Source organism: Chaetodon trifascialis, chromosome 17 (genome assembly GCF_039877785.1).
Source record: "Chaetodon trifascialis isolate fChaTrf1 chromosome 17, fChaTrf1.hap1, whole genome shotgun sequence".
In the NCBI taxonomy this organism is placed as follows: domain Eukaryota; kingdom Metazoa; phylum Chordata; class Actinopteri; order Chaetodontiformes; family Chaetodontidae; genus Chaetodon; species Chaetodon trifascialis.
In genome coordinates this window covers 4,069,570-4,089,573 of record NC_092072.1, presented here as the reverse complement: position 1 = coordinate 4,089,573, position 20,004 = coordinate 4,069,570, and the positions used below count along the sequence as shown (strand labels likewise).

Here is a 20,004-nt window from a genome sequence, read left to right as displayed (position 1 = left end):
GTCACATTACACCTTTATGCTCATGCACAACACACATAAATACACCTCCTCTGCAATTCTGCTTCGTTTGGCATTGAGCTCCCATGAGGAACTGTCCGGAAAGGCCACACAGTTTAATGAAGGCTGGGGGCCTGGAGAGAACTGACTGTAAAACAAACACTCATGTACAAAATAAGCCATTGTTCAGGTCAAGGTGTGACCTTGTTTACTGTCATTATAAGCTCTATAAGCTGATTTGTGTTATGACATCCCTCTATTAAAATATGTTACTGTATCTGTGTGTCATGTTTGATGAGGTTGCTGTACTTGCATGTTGTACTTGGTTGAACACACTTATTTTAAGTCACTTTGGATAAAAGCATCAGCTAAATAAATGTAATGTAAAACAGGTATTTTTTTACATTTTTTTTACCACCCTAGTATTGAGCAGATGCTCTCTGCAGTATTAGCTTACACATGCTCTTCTGTTTGCACAAAGACACTTGGTGTATGGTGACTATGAAACTTTAATAGCTCCCATTGTTCTGAACCAACCAGTGAGGCCCAACAATGCTCACCTTTTAGCGTCAGTGTCAGTTCACATTTGTGTCTTCTCTGCCTGCAGGAGCTTCAGGTGCAGCTGACTCAGCGAGCAGACCAGTACCACCGTCTGCTGGATCAAGGGGAGTCCATGCTGCTGGCTCGTGGAGGAGAGGAGGCGGGACCCGGGACCACCCAGACTCAGCAGAACCTGAGCATGCTGCAGAACAAGTGGGCCAGCCTCAACACCAAGATAGACGACCGCAGGGTAAGACTGTGACACGTGGAGAAGGTTTTAGTACTCTGTCCTGCTCTGCTGGATGTATGTCCTGAGTCCTCACTGTTACTGAGACACTCAGTCGTGCTCAATGTTTTGTTAAACTCTGAACTTTCCAGGCAAAGCTGGAGGAGGCCGTTTCCTTGGCAACAGGTTTCCAGACCTCTCTGCAGGACACCATCAACTGGCTGACGCAGGCTGAACAGACCCTGAACATGGCCCAACCCCCAAGCCTCATTCTGGACACCGTCCTCTTCCAGATCGATGAGCACAAGGTACTGAACCAGCTCCAGCTGTTAGAAACATGGTTCAGACGTCAACTAAAAACTGTGCAGTACTGTAGCCGTCGTTACTTACTCACATTCTCTATGTTTAAGCCGTTATTCCATATTTTCCTAACTCATTCCGTGCTCCGGCCTGTGTCTGCCCAGGTGTTTGTGAATGAGGTGAACACCCACAGAGAGCAGGTCCTAGCTCTGGAGAAGGCCGGCTCTCAGCTTCGCTTTGCCAGCCTGAAGCAGGACGTCGTTCTCATCAAAAACCTGCTGCTCAGCGTCCAAGCCCGCTGGGACAAGCTGGTCCAGAGGTCACTGGACCGCGGCCGACACCTCGACGAGGCCCGAAAACGCGCCAAACAGGTACTGAAGTGATACAAGGGTGATAAGCTTGTCATTAAATGCTGATGTTCAAGAAAGACCAAGGACACATGGTTGATATTAGTTGTATTTTTGGAAATGGCAAGTTACATGAATGAAATGAAACTCAGTGTAAGACATTCTTGGTGATGCTCTCAGCTAAATTAAATACATATAAGAGACCTTTTTGCAGCTTAATTGATCATAAAGCCAAGATCTCAACATGTCATTTTATAGAAGAGACCTGAGTTGATATGAACCTTTTTCACGTAGAGAGTATGTTTGTATTAGAATATCAAAGTGAAAGTCTGTAACTCTCCTTCTTCAGTTCCACGAGGCCTGGAGGAAGCTGACAGACTGGCTAGAAGAAGCCGAGAAAAGACTGGACTCAGAGCTGGAGATCTCCAACGAGCCAGACAAGATCAAAGTCCAGCTGACCAAACACAAGGTGACCATGAACACTTCTTCTGCGCACGTGTATGGAAAATTATTTTTTGTTGTTTCTATCTACAAATGTTTTTTTTCCCCTCCTTTTCTCCGCCTGTCCAGGAGTTTCAGAAAGCTCTGGGGTCGAAGCAGCCGGTTTACGACACCACAGTGAGGTCTGGTAAGGCCATGAGGGACAAGGCTCAGCTGCCCGCAGACACCCAGAAACTGGACCACCTGGTGGGAGAGGTCCGCGACAAGTGGGACACCGTCTGTGGCAAGAGCGTAGAGAGGTAAAGAGGATGAAGGATGGACAAAGGAACTCTCCAGCTGTTGTTTACAGATGTGACATATGGAACATGAGCTATGATAATTGTCTTCTCTCCTCCATCTAGACAACACAAGCTGGAGGAGGCTCTGCTGTTCTCAGGCCAGTTCGCAGAGGCTCTCCAGGCCTTGGTGGACTGGTTGTACCGAGTAGAGCCTCAGCTGGCTGAGGACCAGCCCGTCCATGGAGATCTGGATCTGGTGTCCAACCTCATGGACTCACATAAGGTGTGGACACTAAACAGAACTGTGCTTGTTAAACATGTATGAGATGATAATAAATTCCTTCTCAAATACCTTCTTCATATCATGTCTAATGTCTAAACCTGCAGGCTTTCCAGAAAGAGCTGGGTAAGAGAACCAGCAGTGTTCAGGCTCTGAAGCGCTCAGCTCGGGAGCTGATGGATACCGGCCGCGATGACACAGCATGGGTCAAAGTTCAGCTTCAGGAGCTCAGCAACCGCTGGGATACAGTGTGCGCCCTGTCAGTGTCAAAGCAAACCCGCCTCCAGCTGGCACTCAAACAGGTCAGGGAAGACGTGACGCTGCTTTTTTAAGTCAAACAGATAATGCACAGGACATTATCAAAGACGTCTCCCTGTCTTCTTTCCATCTCCCTCAGGCGGAGGAGTTTCGTACCGCAGTGCAGGTGCTTCTGGAGTGGCTCTCTGAGGCGGAGCAGACGCTTCGTTTCCGAGGCGTCCTTCCGGAAGAGGCAGAGACTCTGCAGGCGCTGCTGCACACACATCGTGATTTCATGGGCACCGTGGAGGAGAAGAGGACGGACGTCAACAAGGCTGCTGGCATGGGAGAGAGCATCCTGACCGTCTGTCACCCCGACTCCATCACCACCATCAAACACTGGATCACCATCATCAGGGCGCGCTTCGAGGAGGTGAGGCGGGGAGGGCTCAGTCAACGCTTCGAAACTGGTTTCCATTTGCATCAATTAGTCACATGCTTAATAAATATTTAAAATCCGAGCTTAGATATTGTTTTGAAGGTTGTGTTTTCAACATTTTAGCTTTCAGATTTGGGATTTTGGAGCATGAACTGCTTTTGTGAACCTCACAAATAATGACATCATGACAAACAAGGTAGAAATATCTGATAATAATCAACACCTTCACTCTACAGGTGCTGACGTGGGCCAAACAGCACGAGCAGCGGCTAGAGACCGCTCTGACCGAGGTGCTCAACAACGCCAACCTGCTGGAGGAGCTGTTGTCATGGCTACAGTGGGCTGAGACCACATTGGTCCAGAGGGACACAGAGCCGCTTCCTCAGGACATCCCACAACTCAAAACACTCATCACAGAACACCAGGTGGGTTTTCCCACCGGCCTCGCTGACTCATCACGTTTGTGTGTTTTAATGCAAACCTGCCGGTGTTTGTTCTGTCCATCAACAGTCGTGTTGTCCAGCTTACTCACGGCATTGCTGACTCACTGCTGGTGTTTGTTGTTTTCAGATGTTTATGGAGGAGATGACGAGGAAGCAGCCAGATGTCGACAAAGTGACAAAGACCTACAAAAGAAAACCAGCTGAGGCTCCCGGGAGCCTGGCTGAGAGGAGAGGAGCTCGTAAGTCACCTGTGTTTGCCTTTTAGTGAACAAATATTATCGTCTCCCAGTCTCTTTGGCCATAGCAGAAGTGCGTGTGGTAGAAATGTGCAAGTTCCTCGTCTGTGACAAAGAGGATTTGTTAACTCTTTGCTTCCTCCAAAGGCAAACACCAGCAACAACAGCAGCAGCAGCAGCAGCAGCAGGCGGCCATGCAGCTCTCTGGAGGAAACCCACGACTCAACCAGCTCTGTGCCAGATGGCAGCAAGTGTGGCTGCTGGCTCTCGACCGCCAGCGCAAACTCAACGATGGCCTGGACCGACTGGAGGAGGTATCTTTCATGTCAACTTAACATGATTAGAGCTCAGATTTAGAAATGAATCATAAAAGTTAAATCCCAATGAAAGATAACCGGGACAAACATTCACTTTCTCTTCTGTGTTTTCAGCTCAAAGAGTTTGCCAACTTTGACTTCGATGTGTGGAGGAAAAAGTACATGCGCTGGATGAACCATAAGAAGTCTCGTGTCATGGACTTCTTCAGACGCATCGACAAGGACCAAGACGGAAAGATCACGCGGCAGGAATTCATCGACGGCATCCTGGCATCAAGTAGGTTGTGGGTGACGACGTGTTGGCTTGTAGGGATGGTTTGTTTCGACCTGAAGACGTTAAATGACTTATGAGTTCCTGTTGTCCGTCTCTGCAGAGTTTCCCACCAGCAAGCTGGAGATGACAGCAGTGGCAGACATCTTTGACAGGGACGGAGACGGTTACATCGACTACTACGAGTTTGTTGCTGCTTTGCACCCCAACAAGGACGCCTACAGACCCACCACTGACGCTGACAAGATAGAGGATGAGGTACGAAAAATGATTCACGCAAACATGAAGTTATGATGACGTTTATGGGGTGATAATCATGCGATGCGCTGCCAGCCACAGGAGAGACAGTCAGCCTTTGGACGGGTCCAGTAATGTCCTCATACTTGTTAGTCTGAATGCAGTTATTGACATGTTTGTTGTTGTGCAGGTGACTCGACAGGTGGCCCAGTGTAAATGTGCCAAGAGGTTCCAAGTGGAGCAGATAGGAGAGAACAAGTACCGGGTAAGTTCAGCTCAGTCTTTGGTTGAGTTTAACACAGGCTTTATTTATAGAGTAAACTGTTGTACAAACTGTAATATATCCTTCAGATAACGTTTAAGAGGAAATGTTAATGTTGTCAGCAGACCTGGGTCAAAGGGAGTTTGCAAATGCAACTTGTTGGTTATTTTTTCTTCATGCTTAAATTAGCTGACATGTATGAACCGTACGTGATTGTGATTGAATGTTTTTCTAAACACCAGATTTCACACTAACGTCTCGAGTCAGCTCCTCGTTGCTAAAACTGTGCACTTCACAGTACTAAATGAAAAAAGAGTTGCTATAAGTCCAAAGTTCTTGTTCTTGTAATTAGTCAGTGTGAAACTAAGCAAACCAAGAATAACTTTTCCACTCTGACACAAAAGAAGTTACTTTGCAAACACTGTTTGACCCAGTTTTTATTAATGGACGGTTTATTATTAACTGGCTGTGTCTTCACTCCTCCATCAGTCACCATTTAACTTCTCAACATAACTTCACAGCATTTCTCGTGTGTGTCCGTCTCACATCATGGTCTCATGGTGTATTTATAAGAGCATCTGTATCATAACATCTCGTTTCATGTCATCATAACACTGATATAACGTGTTCACAGCGTCTCACAGCCTCCAGGATGTCATCTGAGCTTTCTTTGTCATTAATAAAACCGTGTAAACATGACTGCATAGACGCACACTGGGCTGCTGGGTATGACAGGATCAGCTGAGTGACTGTGAGGTGGTGTTCAAACTGAGCCGCTTTAAAGACGTTTTAGTCAAACTCAACCATGAAAGAAACCAGTAACACCAAACGAGTCAGACTGGGAGGTAGTTTGGTCTGGACTGATCCTCACATTCACTTATTTGTTCATGTTTTCTTCTCTGAACATCAGAAAGGATCAATGACAGCAAAGACTACAGTTCGTTATAGTTGGTGAGGGTTAGAGAGGAAAATGTGATCATTTTGACGTAAAATAAAAAAAGACAACCTCACTAGAACCTTTAACGGAGATGTCATTCAGAACGCTCTCAGCATTCGTTTTGCCGGATTAAAAAAGTCGTTTCAAACCTTCAGGAGCTTCAGTGATTTCAGAGCTCTCCCCAGCTGTCTGTGTGTGTATATGCAGCATTTTACAGCGGTCATAAACACGTTCCTGACAGCTTTTTGCAGCACATGCTGGATCACCCATCACTTCCACCGCTGCAGTGTGTGTCCACTCCATCATTATCCACTGGGTAATGATATCCAGCGTCTGACTGCAGGACACTGGGGGTACTAACTGTACACCGATTTGTTTTTGTGCGTCTGTGCTCGTGTTTGTGTCTGGCTTCACTTTTCTTCACTGTCTCTGTCTTCACCTCCATCCAGTTTTAAGAAGCTGTCGTAACATCCACAGGCCTTCATGTCCACTGCATCTCACAGCTTACACAACTAACACTGAGCTCAAATAACAGAAACACATGATGGAATTCAGACGTTTTAGAAGCAGCTTTGTAAAGATGCTGTACTCAGATAAATGGTATCCATTCATGCCTCACAGACCTCAGTTATCAGTACATGTTGTTTCACTCTTGCTCTGTTTCTTTCTCCTTGTGTTCCTGTGCTCCCTGTCTACCGGATTTATTGTAGTTCTTCCTCGGAAACCAGGTAAAGTGTCTGCCGCTGCTGTGATTGGACGTGTGAAATCTGCTCCCTGACTCCCCACCAATGGAGTGCTGTCCATCCTGCTTTCACGCGCTTACAAAAACAAGCCTTTTGTTTGTTGCTGTAGTTCCATATTTATGGATGATTGGAAAAAAAAGAAAGTCAAAAGAAGAAGCACTCCATTGTGGCTTTGCAACGTGTAAGCAGGTTTCACCCTCCAGTTATGCTCCTGCTGTGATTTGTTTGGTGTTGAGAGTGACAAATTGCACAATGTGCAGCAGGCGACAGTGACATGGCTGAAGTGGTAATTAGTGGTTAGGTGATATATAGTGTGCTTTGGACTGAAACTGGGAAGCAAATCAAGCTGCTTGGAGAGAAATCCAGAAAAATCCTTCTGTGCTGGTATCGCTTTGGAGTTCTGCTTCGCTGGGCGGTTTGAACAATTTCTGGAAGGTTGAAAAAGACTGAAGATAAAAATGTGATTTCTACTTGGGTGGCTGGGTGTCTGTAGTTGTGTCAGTGCATGGTTTCTCTGTCGTTGCATGGGGTAGAACAGACCATCTGCTCAGATTTGGTACATGGCTGCTCGGTGTGATGCTTTGAATCATTTAAAACTCACCAATCGATGTATCAGGTGTTGTTTCACTACCTGACTTTGTCTCTCTTCTCTCTCACCCTTCGGTTTACTTCACCTCCCTTTCTGCCCTACTTTTCCCTCGTCCTCCTCTCGTCTGTGTTCCACTGTGTCCCCCCATCCGTTGTCCTCTTTTGTCCTCGTCCCTCTCCGTCCCTTCCTCCTTCATTATTTTTCATGTCTTCAGTTCGGTGACTCTCAGCAGCTGCGTCTGGTGAGGATTTTGCGCAGCACGGTGATGGTGAGAGTTGGAGGTGGTTGGATGGCTCTGGACGAGTTCCTGGTCAAAAATGATCCATGCAGAGGTGAGTGACGTTTACACACACACACACACACACACACACACACACACACACACACACACACACACACACACACACACACACACACACACACACACACACACACCTCATCACACCTCTTTCCTCCTCCTCTGTCTCACCTCCTTTGATTGACATGCAGTCACCAGAGCCCGACTGATCGTGGTTTTTTAATCATTTTCAAAAATTATTTCTTAAATTTGGTTTAAATGAATTGTGGCCAAAATATATCAGAACATTTAATAGTTGAAAGATGAAGTTTACCAACAAACAAACAGTAAACTTCACTGGAAATGAAATTGGTGGCAATAAGGACGAAAAACCAGATAGATAGATAGATAGATAGATAGATAGATAGATAGATAGATAGATAGATAGATAGATAGATAGATAGATAGATAGATAGATAGATAGATAGATAGATAGATAGATAGATAGATAGAATAATGAATATTATGTAGTTCATCATGTGGGAATATGTTTTGAATATGAAATAGATTTTAGATTGCTAAATACCGTCACCGATGACTAAACCAGTCATCTATTGATTAACCCTTCATTTACCAGTTCTCTTGTTACTTGGAGACATTTTTGTTCTTCAGTTTCTGACTTCCCACATCAGGTTCTGGAGGCCGACAAATGCACAAACTTCTTCAATGTCTGTAATTTGAATGTATTGGTGACATATCAGACAGTCGGGCTCTAAAACAAACACTCACAACTCTTTCTAAAAGCAAACACACCTCCTGCTCCGAGCTCTTCACATCTACTAAATAAGTGAGTGACAACCTCCAGATTATAGGAGCGCAGTGGAGGAAAACACGCCGGCGAAACTGACTCAAGTTTGTCAAGTTGTCTGTCAGCAGGTGATGCGGTGGGCTCACTCCGGTGCCGTCTACAGTCGGTGTTTTTGTTCCTCTCTCCATCTCCTCCTCCTCAAACCTTGTGTCCCCTCTGAGCCCGCCCTCTGTCAACCACGTCACCGTCTGACCTGTTTTATTTCTGTACATGCTCGGCCGACTCTCTCTCCTCTCGGCCTCTGTCCTGTCTGATTTTTTCATTCTCTTTTAAATAAAACAGTAGTATTGCATGGTGCATGGTCCTCAGTTCTCTTCCTCCCCCTCTCTTTCTCCCTTTTTCTCTTTCCTCAGTGCAACATCCAGGACTTAAGATTCTCCGCTCCGATTCCAGTAGCTCCATCTCATCTCGTATAGGTTGGACTTCTCCTCTCTCTCTTATGCTTTCACTCTCTCTCTCTCTACCTGTCTGTCTTTCCTCTCCTGGACTCTCTCTTCCAGATCTCTCTCCCATCTCCATCTTTTCTTCTTCTTTGGTTTGTTGGTTTGGCCTTGTCGCTGTGCCTTGCTGACTGTGAACACCTGACTAACGTTATGTCTCCCCACTGTTCTGCTCTTCCTCTCCCTGGCTGTCGCCTCTCACACCAGCTCTGATATCCTGACCTGTTTCTTTTCAACCCATTTCAGGGGTCACTGACACTCGTCCAGACCCCCGTCGGTCGGCTGTGTGTGTGTTTACCGTCTGTGTGACTGTGGAGGAGTCGTTTTGCTGTGCTTGTGTGTGTGCATGAGTGTGTTTAGAGTTTCCCAGAGGTGATATCTGTGTGTGTGTGTGTGTGTGTGTGCGACTCTTCATTCCACCACGAGCATGCTGTTTTTCACATTGTCTCTTGTGTCTCTTAGTGACAGTCACTCCTGGCTATTTCTGCTGCCGAGGTATCTACACTTCCTCTCTCCGCTTCTCTGTCACTCCATCTCTGTCACTCTCCCTCCATCCGTCTGTCCAGCTGTCAGTCTCCATCTTTAACCACAGCTGTCCTCTGTGTGTCTATATGTGTGTGTGTACTGTTTCTAACTGCGGTCAGGTTTGTGTGTTCGGCATCGATGTCAGTCTCATCTGTGTGCCACATGTTTGCGTCATGCTTTCCTCACTCACAACAAGGCAGCATCTGGCCAACCCCTGGTCTTTATATTTTATTTTATTCTATTTCTGAAGTACTTTTTTTTTTAATTATGAAGTCAAGATGGCTGAATTTTACAAGGTGAGCTAATAATAGAAACATGGGTGGTGATGCTCAGCGGAGAATAAAACTTCAGAATAACAGAATAACATTGACGTGTTTTCATGTTACACTGAACACTGCTTATATACTTATCTTCTTTTTTAGTTATTTTTCCATGTTAAGCCCAAATTAAAAAAGAAAAATTCTCTTGAAATCAGCGTAAAGAGACAGTGAGCGTCTAAGACCTGGGCGTGGCCAGCCTTGGTTTCTAATAACGCTAGCTTCCAACGCGGCTCCTTTAAATGTGATGGCTGGTTGGTGGGAGACACAATTACAGGGTGCACCTGGCTGGCTGGCGTTGAGGGGGGACGTAATTGCAGGGTGCACCCGTTTAATTGACCAGCCTTGATGGTGGCCATGAGGCTAGGAGTTGCACTGCTGCTACAGCTAGCTGCAGCTCTCTTCTCCTCCTCCGTCTTTCCCTCGACTCCTTTTACACTATTTTCACTCCTTTCACTTCGTTTCTCTTCCATGCTTCCTCTGAATCTGTCTCTCCTCTCTTGTTCTTTTGTGTTTTTTAACTCTCTCTCTCTCTCTCTCTCTCTCTCTCTCCCTCTCTCCCTCTCTCCCTCCCTCACCCTCTCTCCCTCTTTGTGGCTGGCTTCTCCAGGCTTGTTGTTGTCTGCTGGGGCTGCTGCACTACTTTCTTGTCCGAGAATGCTGCTGAGTGTCTTTTGAAGAAGGGAGAAACCCTGAATCTCTGGGCTCTCTCCCGCTGAGCATAAGCCAGGCATGGCCCCCCTTCATATATTTATACACATACTGTGTATACGCAGCAGAGCTGAGATGCTCCCTTGCAGCAAGAAGCGAAAATGAATTCAACTGGAAGAGCTTGTTAAAAACGAGAGAAGAGAGGCTGTGCTTTTGCTCCCACCACCCCTCAGACGTTGTAAAGCAAATACGCAATGAACGTGTGTGTGTGTCACTCAGTGAAATGACGTTTTTGGCAACTGGAGACACTTGGCATTGCTTAAAGGGACGGTTCAGCATTTTGGGAAATGTGTTTACAGAGAGCCGAAGTCACAACGTCGTTTGTGCGAAGTTCTGTTCCACTAGCTCCTTTCTTCAGTCACGAAGCGGGAAGATGAAGCATGTTCCTGTTGTTCGCTTTCCGTACTCTGAGATAAACTGGCATCCACAACAGCATTTTCCACCAAAACTTAAAACCATTTTAACAAAGTAAAATGAGCACAGAAACAAGAAGGGTGAGCCGGCCCTCGACTCACCTCCTCTGAGCTGAAAGAAATAGTGCCGAACGCCTCGTTGCTCCCATTTTTAATGCTGGGTGACGTTTCGAGTACGAAGCTTCTTCTTCAGACTTGAGGTCGTGAGCTGTGACAGTTAGCCCATGAAGAGCTTACAGTATGTTGAATTGTGTTTGCTAAAGTCGAATAAACAACAGTATTAGCTGTCAGTGACTCACAGGACAGATTGTTATCAGCGTTGCTGTAAGTGTCAGTGGGATTTTGAGTTGTTTTCTTTCTTGTGGACAGATCCTGTGAGATCAGTGTTCTTCGACTCTCTGCTCGCTTTCTTTCAGGGCTCACATGCTCGGCTGATTCACGGCCAGTCGCAGTGACGACCTGTTACCTGTCAGTGAACTTTAAGTCTCGGCGGGAAAACGAAGCAGCAAATTTCTCAATATGTTGAACTGTTCCTTTAAAGATATAATCAGCACTCTGTTAGCAGCTTTTTGACTCTCTTGCTGAGAAAATAATCTCTCGAGTACAGAAAATGTTTTCTCTGGCCCTGAACAAGCAAAGACCTGTGGAGCTGTTTGATGAATCTGTCTGCAGCGATGACAGCGTGTCTCCAAAACGTGTCCACAAATGTGGACGACCTGCTGACTTTCGTTGCGTATCGAATTGATTGATTTAGTCCTATTTTTGCACTCAAACCAAACGCACTCGCTCACCTCTCCCCTTCAAATCAGCTCAACCAAAGTGCACTTACGACCCCCCGAACCCCCAAACCCCACCCCTCCAAACACCCGCTCTGCACTCTCAAATGAAACATGCACGGACTCTGACGTCTGCAGCCAAAGGAAGCACTGACTCTCTCCCTCACCCTGCTCGCTGCCTCTGCCGCCCCCTGCTGGAGGAAAACTGCAGGCCGACACAAACCAACCAACTCAGTGATCTTTTCTGTTTCTCTTCAGCTCGTGGTCGCACCAACCTGGAGCTGAGGGAGAAGTTTATCCTCCCCGAAGGAGCGTCTCAGGGTCTGGCCGCCTTCCGCTCCCGGGGTCGACGCTCGAAACCAGGCTCCCGCAACGCCTCGCCCACCCGCTCCTCCTCCTCAGCCTCCCACAGCGGTGCCTCCCTGCCCTCCGCTCCCTCTGCCCCCGCCACGCCGACAGCCTCAGCATCATCCAGGGTGAGATGACGCCACTCTTTTAACACTGAGGCAGGATCTAATTTTATTGACAAGTAACACGGTTAGACAGCATAAATTCAGCTCTTTTAGCTTTATTTATATTTGACAGGTTTCTTTTCCACTGAATGGTCACTCAGTACATTACATTAATCAATAATTAATCATCGATTGTACAACCTTCGCTTTCACAAGATAGAGAATACGTAACATTAGCTTAATTTAACACCAGCTATGATTTAAAAGAGGTTTTAAACTTGCAGGTAGCTTGTGTTCACACTGAGATTAAACACAGAAGACAACATGGTTAAAGACAAACCCAACAAAATCAAAGAAAATGACAGCCAGCACAATTTAATACTGAGACAAAAAACTATGTGCCGCTTAATTAAAAACTGCCGGAAAAACTAAAGATCACTTCAAGAATCTTCCATCAATTCATCAAACATTCAGCTGCATTAAAGGAAAACTCCACTGTTTGTACACAGTCAAGTCTGTTTATAAGTCTGGAGCAGCATATGTGATAAAAACATGAAGCCTAACTACCTCAAGTGATGTCATTTGAGTCAGCTGGAGCTGAAGATATGAAAAAAAGTTTTCTGTTATTCTGTTATTAGTGTGATAATGTCGTACAGTAGTTAGAGCTGCAACATTTTTCAAGCAAAATTTGAACAAGTTGGTCGTTGTAGCTTCTTAATTTTAAGGATTTGCTGCTTCTCTTTGTCACTTATGATTATAAATGAAGAGTCTTTGGGTTTTGGTAATGAGCAGTTTTTTGACATCTTATAGACTAAATGATTAATTGTGAAAATGATCAGATTAATTGATACTTACAGCTCCATTTTTAGTGCAATACTAAATCGATGGAGTCTCTCTCTCATTAATAGGTAACACTGAAGAATCTGTGCAGAGTCATGAAAGTCAAACTTTAAGTGTGTTTTGGTCTTAAATAACTGAGATTAAAACATTGTGAAGTTATCTTTTTTTTCCTCCTTTGACGGGAAAGTAGCCTTTTTATTTGTCCTGTCGTGTACGATCACACTCATACATCACCACAGGTGTCTCGCTCACCTTCTGGTTGTAACGTCGAACAGAAACGTCGTCATTGTCAGGTCAAACGCTCATCAGACGCTCATCACGCGCTCCCTGTTATCGCTCAGTCAGACTGTGTGTAGACATCAGTGTCGCCGTCGTCTGATGTTAGTGAAGTTTTTCATTTGTCAGCTGATTTCTGTGTAAAAGCATTCACTCAGTGTTGAGTTTGTCCGCCTGTGTGTGTGTGTGTGTGTGTGTGCGTGCGTGCATGCGTTGTGTTTGTGGGTTTGTGTTGCACATTGTTCACTTGTTGTCATCCTCCTGTTGTTACTGTCAAAAATCACCACATCCTTAACTGTGATTTTTATTTTTTGCTCTTGTTTCTTTGTTTTGTCTTTCATCTTTTTCCCCTCGTTCCTGTCACTCAAACCCTGCTGACCTGCCTTCAAAAATGTCCTCCCTGCATTGTTGGGTTGTCTTTAAAAAAAAAAAACACAAAAACACGCCGCGCTGCCTTCCCTCCCTCCAAAACTCCTCCCTCCTGCGTTTGCTTCTCTCTTTGGCTGCTTCGCTCTCCCTCTCCTGCACCCTTCCTTCCCTCCGTCTTGCCTTCCTTCCTTCCTTGCTCCCTTCCCTTCCTCCCTCCAGTCCTCCCATACTCACTCGCGTGACTATGCCAAGCCCTGGCTGGCACACAGTAAAACTCCAACGCCAACCAAGTGCCACTGCTGCCCAGACCTCGGCCACACCACTCCTGGGCACGAGGTAACACACTCACCCCACCCACCCACCCACCCACCTCCCTGTCCCACCCACCCCCCACTGAACGAGCTGAAGCACTAACGCACACCCCCGGGTGCTCGCACGCCACCACATAGGAACGTTTACTTTTGCTGCTGTCGTGAAAACTTTCAGCGGTTTTCATGTTTGAGTTAAAGGTGACGAGGGCTGTGAACGTTTTCTGACCTTTGAGAATAAACACGACGCGGTCGAGCTCAAACCTGACAGGTGACATTTTCAGAGGCAAGGTTTTAATTTGACAGGATGACACATTACGGATGGTATCAGTGACATCATTTATAGATACGGGACTGGAAAGAAAGTCTAATGTGGCAAAAACTTCACCACAAATAACGATCAGTTCAGAAAAATCTGACTTTTTCTCTCCTGTTTCATGTAGATTTGAAACAGTTAGTTAATAAATTCATTGCCAACAATTTCAATGTATGACTGTTTAAAATGGCCATAACTGACAGAGTGAAAGGGGTCTGTCAGTGATGCAGCTGGTTTTAGACCGTCAATCAGATAAATCAGTGCTAAATATGATCATTAGTTGAAGCCCCTCAAAATGAATGTAACATAAACCACAGTTCAATAGTGATTTTGGTCATTTGTTTTAGTTTGTTTGATACAAAGTCTTTGTGTTTGTAGTTTTCCTTTATTTGTCTGTAGGTCTGTTTATGTCCAGTCTGTGTGCATCTGTTGTTTGTTTAGGAGAAATATGATCATGTAGTGTTTGAAGTACTGGTGTGTATCGAATGTGAAGCGGCTCAGTCGTCAGTTCACCTCCGCAGTCATCATCAGCTGATGTCTCCTATGTGCTCCTGCAGGGGGCGACGTCGGGGTCCAAGCTAAAGAGGCCGACGTTCCACTCGAGCCGAGGCTCGCTGACCGGAGAGAATGGAGGAACAACACACACCAGCAAACCATCGCGCACTGGTGAGACAACACACGTCTGCGCTGTTCAGCCATTTTCTGCCCGCTGAACGTCAGAGGAAAGCTCATTCTGCACCCCAGAATGCTAACGTCAGCATGCTAACATGCTCACAGTTACAACTCTAAACATGTTGATGTTTAACATCTTCTTAGTTTAGCATGTTAGCATGCTAGCTTTTGCTAATAAGCAGAGTGCAGTTGAGGTTGATGGGAATGTTTAGTCATAAACCAAACATGGCTAAAAATTATATTACAATAACTTTAAACCTAAAAGTGATTCATCAAAAACATATTTTGTAAATTTTCTTCCAGTTTTAAACTCTGTCTTCCTTCTAGATCCAAAGCGAGGGGCTTCCACCGTCAGCGGTCCAACCAGCCGAGCTGGCAGTCGGGCAGGCAGCCGAGCCAGCAGCCGCCGCGGCAGCGATGCCTCGGACGCATCAGAGTTACAGGACGCTCGCTCCGTCTGCTCGGACGCCTCAGATACGCCACGACGACCCGGCAGCGGGGCCAAACCCTCCAAGATTCCCACCATCTCCAAAAAGGCCCCCAGCCCAAAGACCTCGGGGTCTGCGAAGAAATAACAGCAGCCACAGAGGGTGGACTGCTGGCGTTGGGTCCATCCATCCATCCATCCATCCATCCATCCATCCATCCACCCATCCACCCATCCACAGGGCTTTCTGTACAATCTGTGCACTATGACTGACACTCTCCAGGGAGAGAAGGAGAAGGACAGGACGAGTGGACCTCCCTCTCACTCTTTCCCCGGTCTCGCAAACGGACTGAAAACATGCAGAGGAGCAGAGTTCTGGTCTGGCAGTCCCAGGCCAGAGTCTGTGGGGTCCAAACTGACTGTCCCCTTTAAGAAACGACCCCATTTTGCCTTCCAGTCTCCCGCTTCGTCTTTCAGAAGTTCCCCACCAGCGTGGAACCAAACACCGACGGACTCGACGTGATGCTGCCTTACTTTGTGTTACACTCTTCTGTCCCGATCCGACGGAGCGACACAGAAAGTCTTTAAACTCCTTTATACCACACAAATACACACATTTAACACAGAGGCGGGGAAGGGAGTGGGACACGCCACCACCGCCACCACCACCACCACCACGGCTACAAAAACACAAAAATCTCAAATGACATTCAGGAAAAAAAGGAAGAATTGTGGGTTATTATTTTGGCTTGTGGGCCAGATGCCTCAACGATGAGTTTAAAAAGAAAATATGCAACGACTGCCATGTCGCTTCCTCCTGACTGGCTGGAAAGAAAAAAACGTCACCTCAGCAGATCTGCAGAAGCGGACGCCGCGTGCGGAGAGCTCAGGAGGCGGAAACGCCGTCCGACGCACACACCGGCTAACCTCAGACTCAGAGGATCGGCGGTGGCGGCGGCGCTGCTGCAGCTGAGGGCAAACACTCGCACACTCAAACACCGCAGAGCAGACTCCTCCCGACCGCCGGAACGCCAAGACCGGCCTCGTGTGTGCATTTCAGCAAAGGGCGGTGCGGTTTTGTCACACGCCGGTGTGACAATCCAACACAGAAATCACAAACTGGCAATATAAAGGACTATTTTTATGGTGACGCACTCAACTAACAGCACATTACTGACAATATACGACATGTGTAACCTAACCTGATGTTAATGACCGTGTTCGCGGAGGTCGACAACCAGCATGCACTAATTGTCTCTTCCTCTGCAGTTCCACCTTAATGTCTACACTGTGTTGCCCTTCGCAACCCAGCAGCACACACACACACACAGACACACACACACACACACTCTCACACTGTGGTGTGTATCGTGTGTCATTGTTATAGGAAACGATGAGAGGTCATTGACTTGAGTCACTGTATGCAAAAATTTTAATTTGCGAATGTCATTTTGTTTTTCTTCTCGTTGTTTTCTGGTTAATTTATAATCCAGTTGTACTTTTGTTATCTAGCTTGAAAGACAAATCTATTTATTTTTCAGTTTCATGTCATATCACCATTGGCCGAGAGCGATTTAGTATTATGGTTAAGGAAATTGTGATTTTTGTACCGAGGAGACGTCCGCTGCGCTCTTTGACATCGTTCGTGTGTTTGTGTGTTTCTACTTCATTGTAACATGACATCGTTCACGTGGTCGCTGATTCTAGTGGCAGCCTTGTTTCTTCATCTTTCTCTTTTGCTAATGACTACAATTCCCAGACCATGACCAAAGGGGTTTGCCCTTCATGTGTAGAGAGAACTACATTTACGAATGACAGGAGACCTGGGCCGAGCGGACCAATGAGAGCGGGTTTCCTCCCTCACGTCCCTCCCCAACGTCTCTTCTTCTAGGCTTTTTTCAAATGTCCTGTCGTCGATGGGGCCGAGTTGTCTCTGTGTTATCTCGGTGTAAGAGATGAAGTTTATGAAAAACTAAAGAAAATGACCGCGAGGAAGAAGACAGAAGACATCTGAAGGTGATTTTTATTTATTTATTGTCTCTCTGAGGGAGTCTGGACTCGGGGAGCAGGAGGCGAGTCTGCCGCCTTTTGATGCTGTGCTACTCAGTGTGAAGGCGAGAACATGGAGCGCGTTACTAGGAGTCAATTGTGTAAAAGTAAAACAAAAAACTAAAATTATAAACAATTTTTTGTTCTGTTTTTGTATTAAAAATATGCTTGCAGTAAAACTCTTTGTGTTTGGCTTCTTTATGAATTTGTGCTCAACAGTTTGGAAGCGTGTGCGTGCGTGTGTGTGTGTGTGTGTGTGTGTGTGTGTGTGTGTGTTCTTATATTCACACTATTAGGCAACTATTCGATGACTGATTAATTGTTTAAGTATTTTTTTGTTCTTTAAGCAAAATGCCAAAATTCACTGGTTATAACTTCTCAAATGTTGATTTTCTAAGTCACTTATGATAAAAAGTTGAATATATTTTCCTTTTGAAATGTTAGACTAAAACAAGACACTAAAATGTGTCTGTCTGAACTCAGTTCTCTGACATTTTATAGACTGAATGATGAATTGAGAAAATAATTGTCAGATTAATCAATCGCTCTAGCTAACGTAAGAGAAAGTGGGCTAAAGGAGACGTAATGTAGTTTTTATTGCAGCATTTACATGCAGCCATTTTTGTCTCCAGTGTTTGTTCATTGATAAACTTTTTGTTGTTTGTCTTTCATCATTAAGCATATATGTAGATGTGATTTTGTTGTAGTTTTTTATTTCTTCATCACGCTTTTCTGCCATTGTTCATATATTTTCTGGGCCCATAAAGGCAGGTTTGATAACTGTTACAGTTGGACTTAGTTTGACTTTGTGCGTTGGTGTCTGTACAGACTGGAATGAGCTGAACCAACGTTGTTTCTTCTCTCTGATGTGCCTACATTCAGCAGCGACCGGACATTTCTGGGTAATTATCCTGTGAGAGATAAGAACACACCCGGCTGGATCTTCACTTCTGTGGACGGAGAGAGGAGGTAAACACCGGGGAGGTGGAGGTGGAGGTGGTTCCAAGTGATGTTAATAATTTCAGACGTCTTTTTCCGTCCCTTCTGTCATTCTGAGTTTATCACAGACTCAGTTTGTGTCTGTGTGAGAGACGGAGGGAGAATTTGAAAATAACTTTGTCTTGTTTATTCGGTGGTTCCACCGGAGATGATGAGGTCTGAGTCCACCCTCTGCAGCTGTGTGTACAAACACACACACACACACACACACACACACACACACACACACACACACACACACACACACACACACACACACACACACTCTCTCTCTCCTCATTTTCTGTCCACTCTCAATCCATCTACGCCCGTCCTCCCTGCAGTCCATCTGTCATCCCAGACCTCTCTCTGATGACAGTCCTCGCTCTGTTCCACCACTTCTGTCTCTCTGGAATGTCATTTTTCATTTCTGTTGGGTTTGTATGGTTTTAAGGGCACTCGGCTTCCCTTCAGTCCCTCGTTTTCCTTTTTCGTCACTCCTCCTCAACTCCCTCCCTGTCTTCTTTCACCTCCTCCTCTTCATCGTCTCTCACTTTTCTCACTATTATCTCTCCAGACAAAACCTCCTAAAGTTGCAGATGTGCAGAGGAAAGAAAAACAAAATGGGCAGAGCGTTAATTCCTGGCATTTGGGACTCGCCCTTTCGACCAGGACAAAATGAACCGCGGTCAGTTTGGTTTGGTCAGTGTTATTCATGCCTTTCAAAGTGACCACAAGTACCAGGCCGCTTTGAAGGAAAGAGTACACAAACACGGGCTGGCACAGGGCTGAACCTCACTACTATATTTGAGTCATTTCTTCCCTCCAAATCCTTTTGCTTCAAACACACACATGCACGCAGTGTGTTTGCATTAGGCTCGCTGCAGGGCAGCCTCAGCAAGCTAATGAATGGCTCAACGGGAAATGGTGTTGCACAGTGTAACACAACACCTGCCACTTCAGAGGAGACGTCTTTAAAGTCTTTGTTCGACGGCAGACTTACTTTGAATTTGGCGTGTTGCTTTTTGTTTCAGCTCCAAACCTCAGCGATGACATCAGCGTCACAGAGTTTAGAGCTTTAACATTTAATTAAAAAAAAAATATATATATATATATATATATATATATATATATATATGGATGACAAATGTGCCCACAGTCCTAAAACCCTGAAACTGACAAAAGGTAGTAAAACATAATCAGATGAGTCCAAAAAAAAAAAATAAATAAAAAATAAATAAATAACACCAGAAGCATAATTGGAGTAAAAATGAAAATAAATAAATAAATAAATAAATAAATAAATGGAGTGACAAGCATTTAGCTGATAATGCTAAAACATTAGCTAGATCATGCTAATGAAAGTTCACAGACATGATGCTAATATATTCATATTATCTAAATCTTAAAGTGCGTTTTTGGAAATAGATTTTGGACATTTTGTAGATTTGTGTCATTTAAGGAATTTTTACTCACAATTTCACTGAAGTATTGTAAGTACTGTTAGCTAGCTTAGCTACATTTGACGTTGGCTTGCCCGCTGAAATGCTTTAGCTAATTTAGCTTCAGTTACAAGAGTTTATACAGTCAAGTATTTAGATGATTAATATTATGTCTGTATTTTTATGGATAATTTTGGCTTTAATGAGGTAGCTTTAAAAAAAAAAAGCTAACACAGTGTGTTTAGCTGCCCTGCTTTCAGATAAGCTAGCTAGCCACACAGTCCTCCGTATAAAGTGTGTAAAGCCCCAAAAAATTGTTCAAAAATTAAAGGAGCAAGTGAAAAATAAAATAAATTTAGTTTATTTTATTCACTGATTGGCAGTAAATAAATAAATAAAAAGCTTTTCTACTGAGTAGAAGTATATAG

The 20,004-nt window shown here is 45.1% G+C and overlaps 1 protein-coding gene across 25 annotated transcripts in view; it reads left to right on the top strand.

Annotated features, from left to right (window-relative positions):
* The window catches only part of macf1a (microtubule actin crosslinking factor 1a), a 214,573-nt gene extending 197,240 nt beyond the window's left edge, over positions 1-17,333 (top strand). For 8 of the 25 annotated variants that reach the window (XM_070985033.1, XM_070985034.1, XM_070985037.1 and 5 more), the window contains 22 exons: positions 605-787; positions 916-1,071; positions 1,228-1,434; positions 1,760-1,879; positions 1,981-2,150; positions 2,253-2,412; positions 2,517-2,711; positions 2,807-3,079; positions 3,322-3,510; positions 3,656-3,767; positions 3,912-4,078; positions 4,196-4,358; positions 4,456-4,610; positions 4,780-4,854; positions 6,499-6,516; positions 7,335-7,452; positions 8,619-8,681; positions 9,168-9,200; positions 11,706-11,923; positions 13,604-13,720; positions 14,566-14,674; positions 15,008-17,333. In XM_070985033.1, coding sequence (XP_070841134.1) covers positions 605-787; positions 916-1,071; positions 1,228-1,434; positions 1,760-1,879; positions 1,981-2,150; positions 2,253-2,412; positions 2,517-2,711; positions 2,807-3,079; positions 3,322-3,510; positions 3,656-3,767; positions 3,912-4,078; positions 4,196-4,358; positions 4,456-4,610; positions 4,780-4,854; positions 6,499-6,516; positions 7,335-7,452; positions 8,619-8,681; positions 9,168-9,200; positions 11,706-11,923; positions 13,604-13,720; positions 14,566-14,674; positions 15,008-15,255 — 3,249 coding nt within the window. In that variant the 3' untranslated portion in view covers positions 15,256-17,333. Of the gene's footprint in view, positions 1-604; positions 788-915; positions 1,072-1,227; positions 1,435-1,759; positions 1,880-1,980; positions 2,151-2,252; positions 2,413-2,516; positions 2,712-2,806; positions 3,080-3,321; positions 3,511-3,655; positions 3,777-3,911; positions 4,079-4,195; positions 4,359-4,455; positions 4,611-4,779; positions 4,855-6,498; positions 6,517-7,334; positions 7,453-8,618; positions 8,682-9,167; positions 9,201-11,705; positions 11,924-13,603; positions 13,721-14,565; positions 14,675-15,007 lie in introns of all 25 variants that reach the window. The other 17 variants (XM_070985041.1, XM_070985038.1, XM_070985040.1 and 14 more) reach the window with 10 other exon arrangements.
* The last annotated feature ends 2,671 nt before the right edge of the window (positions 17,334-20,004 follow it).